Raw genomic sequence first — 9,247 nt, forward strand, 5'->3', positions numbered from 1 at the left:
TTTTTATAGAGGACCAATTTTGTAGACGGCAATACTCGTTGTGCGCGTGTACTTGTGGAGTTGTCATATAAAATACGAAAAAAGAATCGGCTCCAACTTCTTGAATAGATCCGACATATGGTGGCGTTCGCTTCATTTCTATGATCGTTTTAATCAAATCGTTTCCATCTCCGCGCTTAATGTCGAAATGTTTGTCGACATATTCTTTTTTCGCTCCATCGAGAACATGTGGTTTATAAAAATTTGGAGGCTCCATCTCACCAATCTGGACATTTTCCCTGGCAATTCTTTTTCGATAGTTTGAGCATCCTTCTATGGCAACTTCTTGACCGATAATCTTTCTCTTCAAACCTCGGAGTGGACGTTTGACTATTTCATGATTCACACCCGAAGTGTCTCGAGTTTTTATTTTGATGTTTAAAGCCTCGTTAACTTCTGGTTCGTTGTCGACAAATCCGAAAAAAGGATTCAAACAGCTTTGGCTTTTACATACACCATATATATTGATGTAATGCATGCTGTCTGGTGATTTATAAATTTTCGCCCGTTTGAAAATATAAGCGCAGGGAAATCGGTACCGCTTAAAAAAGGCATCGAATATGACGTCCGTCCAGTTATTAGGAGCCAGAATTTCATATTCTCTTCGTCGTTCCATGCCATACTCTACGTACCCTTTTGGCTTTATATTCTCCCACGTTTTAGCATCTATGCTTAAAGGGAACCAATCGCGCAGAGTTTTGAATTCAGCATTATCGATTATATCAAAATCAGGATCGGCCAGCATTGATTGCTCGAAGGAATCGTCGCTGAGGATAGAAGAGTTTTGATCGACTTTTATCGGTATTTCGATACCTTTATTTTGACGTGCGATCGATAAAATTTGACGCCTATCCTCGCGTACGGCGGTGTACACATCGTGGGCATTCCACTTACACCCGAGGTCTTTGCTCATTTCAATCCACACTTCCGATGTATATCTCGGTAACGTTTCCGTTTTGAAGTGCTCCATGTATTTTTCGACCGTTCTGATCGCATCTTCTTTAGCGACGAGTGGTTTGCGCGGCATTTTTTCGGACTGCAAATATAAAAATAGGAAAATTAGTCAAAGTATTGGGAGTTTTTTTTTTCTAAAACGCGTATATCCGGAAATGCTTAGGCTTAATTTTATGACTATGTTGCATAATAATTATTTCCTGAAAAAAAATATCACGAAAAATAATGAAAATCGTTATAATTTTATTAATTCTATGAACTATTTCAGTTCATCAAAAAAAATATATATATATTTCTGACACTCTTAATATGATTGGTTTTTCCCATAATTATTCCTGATCAATGGATCTTGATCTGCTGTAATCAACGATTTCATAAATGATAATAGTATTTCTTCATTATTTTAACCATCAAATAATTCGAATAATCATAATAAATATATTGGATAGAATCAAAGCAGAAAAACTGAGATTCGGAGTTGTTGAAAATTTGAAAGATGCAGATGAATTTTTTAAATCAATCGATAACAAGGACAAATCTGTTACTGTCATTCACATTTACGAATACAATATTTCTGGATGCGAAGCTATGAATGGATTTCTTATCACACTTGTCAAGGAATATCCTCAGGTGAAATTTTGCAAGATACATGGTAAATTGAAAAATCCTTCCAATCTGAATCACTATTTATAATAGTACAGACTTTCTGCTCTCCTTTTTCAGTTTTCTGGAGTGTACAAAAAAAACTTCTTTTTTTATTGAGATTTTCAATAGTAATTCTTCAAAAATTTGTTCCCCTCCTTTCATAATAACATAAAATTTGTGGACTGAAAATTAATTGAACACTAATGCTCTATTTTTATTCCAGGTTCTGTGGCTGGTCTCAGGAATTATTTCAAAAAAGGGGATGTACATGCCCTCTTAGTTTACAAGAATTGTTAGTTCATAGGAAATTTTGTACGGGTTACAGATAGTCTCGGAACGGACTTTTACGCTTCCGACGTCGAATCTTTTCTTCTAGAACGCGGCATGATTTTCGATAGGAATTGTGTACCATCGATAACCAAAAATTCCAACGAAAAGGACAGTGACTAAGACAGAGACCAATTTTTCTAAACGATCTCATCAAATAGACCGGAACGAAATGAATCGTTGATAAAATGTGAAAAACTTGAAATAATAACAATAATATCTGAAAGTCATCAATGAATTGTTGCAAATTTACATCACTAAACTGTTTTCCTTTTTCAACAATTCTCTTTCATCAAATACTGTATTTAATTCGTGTTAATATTTTTTATTAATTCTATGAATTATTTCAGTTCATAAAAAAATATATATATATATTTCTGACACTCATAATATGATTGGTTTATCCCATAATTATTCCTGATCAATGGATCTTGATCTGCTGTAATCAACGATTTCATGAACGACAATACTATTTCTTCATTTATTTAACCCTCAAATAGTTCGAATAATTATAATAAATGTATTGGATAGGACAATATAAGAATATTGATGGATACTCGCAAATATTAGTATGTAAAACTGTATTTTCTTAGTAAGGCGTATGTATTTCGTTCATGTGAAAAAATAGACAATAATAAGAAAAACATTCTTTTATAATTTTAAAGAAATAGAGACTAAACGAATAAGATTTTATAAATGCTCAACTGGATGTATGGAAAATTGACGAACTATTAATTATAAAAAAATAAATAGTGGAAGATCCATGTTTTCAAAGGTATTTCAACTGTTCCTTTTTTTAATGACCTTACAAATCTCTGTATACTTTTTCAGAAGTCAATGTCATATTCGTTGCTGGAAATAAATAGGAAATTTAACGATTTTTCTTCATGATTTGTCTGAAAATAGGATGATTTATCTGACGACTTACTTGTTTAGCGGAATAAATGTACACTCTTGTTCTCTCCCAAAAACGATGGCATGGTCACGGAAGTTCACCGACTTCGGATCAGCACAAAACTGGAATAATCACTCGAACTAATTTCCCCCTCGATTAGATTAGTGTCAATTAATCACGATATATGAAATAGTCCTAAATATCTCGGTTCACAATATTAGTAACAACGATGTCAAATATCGACTTGTCGGGACAAAACTCAAAAAAACACTGCTGTACCGCCAATATTCTGTATGAAAAATCAAGTGACGCGATTCGTTACGAAAGTAAGTCTTCAGCCAATCGCGTTGTAATGCGGTGCGACGACGCAGTGAGTAGCTAGTGCCTCTCCAATGGGCGTCGTTAATTTCGGAGTGAACCTACAGTATTCCAAGAATCATGGGTCCTCTTATGTTACTTATCGCACCGTGGAAAAATCTTAGTATTTGGAGAATTTCCCATCGATTCCTCGTTTTCGCGTCGGTTAAGAACAACTTTTTAATGCAAGTTGTATTATTACAATCGTTAATTAATGTGATGTAATGTAATTTGAATATTTTATATGTGTCTGTGTGTTTATGAAAATTTTATTAATTTTATATCAAATATGAGAAAATGAAAAGACAAAAAATCAAGTGACTCTTATGTAGCTGTGAAAAGTGATAGATATTTATTTACATATTTTGAACATTAAATGATCAAAACTTTCCAACAAGCTGTTTTTTTTTTAAGTTTGTTTGTTTGCATTTTCAAAAAGCCTGATGTCCCTCCAATATAACAATACATACATAATTAATATATTTTCCAGATTGGTATGCAAATCTATTTTAGGCTGTGGAAAAGTGGTTTACGAGCTGCAAGATTTTTAGCATTTCATGCTAATACAACGCATTATCGGGGGAGTCAATTATAAAGGAGTACAAGAAATAATGAAAGTAAGAAAATGTTTGGATAATCCAACTATATTTCTTCCCGAAAAGAATAAAGGGGAGGTTTGTTTTAAAGCTATATAACGGATCTCTTTTATTCCTCTCAGCGTTGTTCTGACTCGGACACTTGTGGCCAAATTGAACGCTTCGGTGCAGGTGTAATTAAAAGCATTGGAGCATGGGTTTGAAAATATTTTTTATCAAAACGCGTGCCTCTTTCTCAGCTACTTTGCATTGACAGAAATTTATAAAGCCTATCCTAAGAGTAAAAATTGGCCGCATTTGGGTAGTTGAAATATATTTAATCAAGTTTATAACCATTTGTATACATGTAAATAGAAAAACGATGATATTGTAGAAAATTCTCAAGAACTGGAACTAAATACCAATAACTTTTTAGAAACTGGCGAGATTATTGTCCAGCTTCGTGGAGAGTTTTCGTCCCATAGCTTAGATGATATCAATTCAAAATATTGGCAAATAATGCTCTCTGCGAAATATATTGTAATGCCATGATTTTCAGGACTGACAACTATATACAAGTAGAATCTGAAAAACATGCAGAGAAAGAGCACAAGAAGCTGGAATGAATGAAAAAATTAAGTATCACATGTCAAAGTACGCTAGACGAGGAAAAGGAAAATTGGAATACACTGATCCTAAGCTTGCAGAGCTATTAGTTGATGAATTTGTACTCGAATATTAGAAGCAAAGAATCAAAGTAGAAAAACTGAGATTCGGAGTTGTTGAAAATTTGAAAGATGCAGATGAATTTTTTAAATCAATCGATAACAAGGATAAATCTGTTCCTGTCATTCACATTTACGAAGACAATATTTCTGGATGCGAAGCCATGAATGGATTTCTTATCACACTTGTCAAGGAATATCCTCCGGTGAAATTTTGCAAGATACATGGTAAATTGAAAAATCTTTCCAATCTGAATTACTATTTAGAATTGTACAAAGACTTTCTGCTCTCCTTTCTCAGTTTTCTGGAGTGTACAAAAAAACTTCTTTTTTTATTGAGATTTTGCAATAGTAATTCTTCAAGAATTTGTTCCCCTCCTTTCATAATAACATAAAATTTGTGGACTGAAAATTAATTGAACATTAATGCTCTATTTTTATTCCAGGTTCTGTGGCTGGTCTCAGGAAATATTTCAAAAAAGGGGATGTACCTGCGCTCTCAGTTTATAAGAATGTTTAGGTCATAGGAAATTTTGTACGGGTTACTCTATTACTTGTACGGGTTGTAGTCTTGGAACGGACTCTTACGCTTCCGACGTCGAATCTTTTCTTCTAGAACACAGCATGATTTTCAATAGGAAGTGTGTACCATCGATAACCAAAAATTCCAACGAAAAGGACAGTGATTACGACAGAGACCAATTTTTCTAAACGCTTTCATCAAATAGACCGGAACGAAATGAATCGTTGATAAAATGTGAAAAACTTGAAATAACAATATCTGAAAGTCATCAATGAATTGTTGCAAATTTACATCACCAAACTGTTTTCTTTTTTCAACAATTCTCTTTCATCAACTACTGTATTTAATTCGTGTTAATATTTTTTATTGATTTCTTCCAATTTCATTTTCGTTTCATCTTCTATGAATTATTTCAGTTCATAAAAAAAAATATATATATATTTCTGACACTCTTAATACCATTGGTTTTTCCCATAATTATTCCTGATCAATGGATCTTGATCTGCTGTAATCAACGATTTCATGAACGACAATACTATTTCTTCATTCATTTAACCATCAAATAGTTCGAAAAATCATAATAAATATATTGGATAGGACAATATAAGAATATCGATGGATACTCGCAAATATTCGTATGTAAAACTGTATTTTCTTAGTAAGACGTATGTGTTTCGTTCATGTGAAAAAATAGGCAATAATAAGAAAAACATTCTTTTACAATTTTAAAGAAATAGAGACTAAACGAATAAGATTTTATAAATGCTGAACTGGGTGTATGGAAAATTGACGAACTATTAATTTGTAAGATACGTGTTTATTTTATTATTATTGGTAAGAAAAATATAAACCATGACAATCATTCATACAACCGCATACTCTACGCACTCACACCCACTCACTCGAAAATATATTTTTTCTTTTTTGCAAACTAATGTCCTATTGACTAAAGACGGATAACAGAAGTTGCTTATCTCGTTTTTTGTGGTGTTCATGCTCGTCCCACGTTGGCTCTTCGACTCCGGGAACCTCAGGAGAATTATTTCGATGAAAATACAACGGCTTTGGACGATTTTCCTCGATGTCGATTGAAATTTCTCTCTTTCTGGCGAAGATGAAGGCTTTGGGGCGGCCAGACCCAAGTAAATCCCGTCACGTTGAAAAAGAGATGACTTTTCAGGAGAGTCAAGCCAGTAGAGAGAGATGAATTTTCAGGAGAGTCCAACCAGTTGCGGTCCTTTCGACGGTCCCGGAGCGAGAGAGCGAGCATAGATTAATTGACAGACAGCTGGGAGCGAGCTCTCCCCACTCTTGTCGTCCATGACACGAACGTTACACGCATATCGATCACCGAAAGATCGAGCCCGAGAGTTTCGGAAACGGCGCGAGATTCGACATATTTTAAATCTCACAATGTCCCCCCGTTTTGAGAGAGGGTCTTTGATACGAGCGAAAAAACATTCAAAAATAATTACATCGTCGAATAATCATTTCAGTACACACACACTCTCACACACCTACCAACGCACATAAAATTCATTCGAGTGATTTCACGCATGCTCGTGTGTCCGCACGCACACAGTACTAGAATTATCGAACGCATTTCACATAGGTAGCATTGTCACAAGGAAATATCAATTTTCATAAATTGTCACAAAAAAAAAAAAAATCAAAATCGATACACTCGGTTTAAATATCACATTTTCGTCGTATATGACACGACAACAATTCTCAACGGCGGGCTCACCAAGGCAGAGCAAGACATGAAACAAAAAAAAGCAAGGTATCATTATGATATTACAACATAAATAGAATGCTCACTGATAAGGTTTCAGTCACCACAATTCATGAGGAACGTTCATGGTATTTGCGCAGATTCCACCGATTATAAGTGCCTACTTCGTCAAAATTCCTTTTTGGATCTGCCAGAACAAAGGCATTGTCACCCACTTTACGAACGATTTTGTAGGGACCCTCAAAGAGGTGGAAAAACTTTTTCGTTACCCTATCCAGCGCATTAGATAAATGCCGGACCCGGAGCAAGACCAAATCTCCAACATTTAGTTTCACCACCGAGATTGCGCCTTGTTGCTTTAATCTATTTCTGAAAGAACGGGTCATATTCTCTCGCGCTAGCGTTATCAAATATTCATGGGCACGCCCTTGAGATTCCGGGAAATCGAGAATTTTCAGGATTTTGTCTTGAATGGGCTTGCCAAAATGTAATTCATAAGGAGAGATTCCTGTACTCTGGTGGACAGTGACATTTAATATTTCTTCCATTTTTGGAAGAACCTGAACCCACTTCGTATGTCGATCGGAGCACCACGTACGAAAAAGCCTCCCTAACTCTCTCATGACTCTTTCTGTGGGGTTGGATTGGGGGTGACGAATCGAACTATATAAAACCCGGATCCCGGCCTGTTCGAGTTCCTTTCGCCAAATTTCTGACGTGAACTGCGTCCCATGATCGGCCAAAATGCGCCTTGGAGTACCAATGACCGGAAGAAAATCCTTTAAGATCTTATTCGCGCAGGCTCGGGCAGTTGCTCTTCTAATGGGGTACAGTTTGACATATTTCGAAAAGACGTCGAGAGTAACAAAAATATACTGCAAACCACCTCTCCCGGTTGGAAGGGGACCATAAAGATCCACGCTAATCAAATCAAGCACACCATTCGAAATAACTGGTTTATGCTCTCCTTCCATCGAGACAGTTAAATATTTGACACGTTGACAAATATCGCATTCCAGAACAAATTTTTTTACTTGGACACTCATTTTTTTCCAATAATAAAATTGCTTTAAATACGATAAAGTTTTAAATACTCCCGGATGTCCCAACTTCACATGAATGCTTTCAAGAAGAGTAAGTTGAACCTCTCTCGGAATTACGACTCTCCACGACAATGAATCTTTTTCGCGATGGAAGAGAACTCGATTATACAGATAGAAGTTATTTGATGGATTTTCGGTGGAACAACTCTCAATAATCTTTGCGAGGGCGAGGTCTTGCACCTGCCATTCACCCATTCTCTTAAAGATACGAAGGAGGCTCGCATCGTAATCCAGTATGGCGACTGTAATTAACGATGGGAGCTCCTTGCACTTTTGAGGCAACAAATTTTGAGAGAGTGCCGAAACCACTAGCCTTCGTTCTTCTTCCTCATGAAAACATTCGTCCGGATTGCGGCTAAAAAAATCCGCGACCACGTTATCAACTCCGCGACAATGCGAAACAGAGAAGGAGAATTGTTGTAGAAAAAGACACCAACGTGCGATACGGGAATTGCCAAACGAGATCGAATTCAAAAACGTGAGACATTGATGGTCCGTAACAATTTCAAAATGTCTGCCAACGAGATACGCGCGGAATTTATTTACCGAATAAACGATTGCGAGGAGTTCTTTCTCCGTTGTGGTGTAGTTCACTTCACATTTCGTTAAGCAACGTGACACCACACTCACAACATTATGATCTCCTGCATTAGTTATTTGATAAATAATTCCACTTACTCCCCGATCGCTGGCGTCGGTTTGAACTCGATACGGCGCATTAGGGATAATATGTTTTAAAGAAATACATTTAATAAAATCGAGTTTCAGATTGGCAAAGGCTCGCGAATGTGCGGGAGTCCACTTCCACACCACGTCCTTTTTCAACAATTCTCTTAAAGGAGCCAGCGATTCACTATGGCGCGGATTAAACTGGCGATAGTAATTGCATACGCCCAAGAACTGTTGTAATTGACGCTTGTCGCGAGGTTCGGAAAACTTTGCAATAACGGATAGTCGCGAAGGGTCGGGCACTATTCCCTGTTCCGACAAAACAAACCCCAAGAAAGCGACCGTTTCCTGAAAAAAAAAACATTTAGAGATCTTTAAAGTAAAATTGAATTCTAAAAGACGACGAAAAATCTCTTTTAGCACGTCAAAATGTTCTTTTATTGTTTTCGTGCCGATCAATATGTCGTCAATATAACACGAGATAAAGGGATCCAAATCCTTTCCAAGGGCAAAACTCAACGAACGAATGAAGCCACTGCCCGCAGTTTTCAAACCAAAAGGTATTCGACGAAATTGATATAAATGGGAGTCAAACAGAAAAGCCGTGTATGGCCTAGAATCTTGGTGCAACGGAACCTGCCAGTACCCGTGCGTAAGGTCGACTTTAGAAAAATATTTTGCTCCATGAAACTTTTGGAGT

General features: G+C 36.3%; 1 protein-coding gene and 1 pseudogene across 1 annotated transcript; both read left to right on the forward strand.

Annotated features, from left to right (window-relative positions):
• Positions 1 to 1,335: 1,335 nt before the first annotated feature.
• Positions 1,336 to 2,088, forward strand: LOC122412680 (phosducin-like). The gene is made up of 3 exons (XM_043422421.1): positions 1,336 to 1,352; positions 1,443 to 1,645; positions 1,964 to 2,088. The coding sequence occupies exons 1-3, from the start codon at positions 1,336 to 1,338 to the stop codon at positions 2,086 to 2,088; spliced, it is 345 nt and encodes a 114-aa protein (XP_043278356.1).
• A 2,252-nt stretch (positions 2,089 to 4,340) lies between these two features.
• LOC122412682 (phosducin-like protein) lies at positions 4,341 to 5,228 on the forward strand (annotated as a pseudogene).
• Positions 5,229 to 9,247: the final 4,019 nt, after the last annotated feature.

Source organism: Venturia canescens, chromosome 6 (genome assembly GCF_019457755.1).
Source record: "Venturia canescens isolate UGA chromosome 6, ASM1945775v1, whole genome shotgun sequence".
In the NCBI taxonomy this organism is placed as follows: Eukaryota; Metazoa; Arthropoda; class Insecta; order Hymenoptera; family Ichneumonidae; genus Venturia; species Venturia canescens.

What these genes read in the sequence shown, in the direction of transcription:
- LOC122412680 (XM_043422421.1), top strand. An exon ending in GAAATTTTGCAAGATACATG is followed by an intron (nt 1,646 to 1,963) that starts GTAAATTGAAAA and finishes TACGGGTTACAG; the next exon opens with ATAGTCTCGGAACGGACTTT.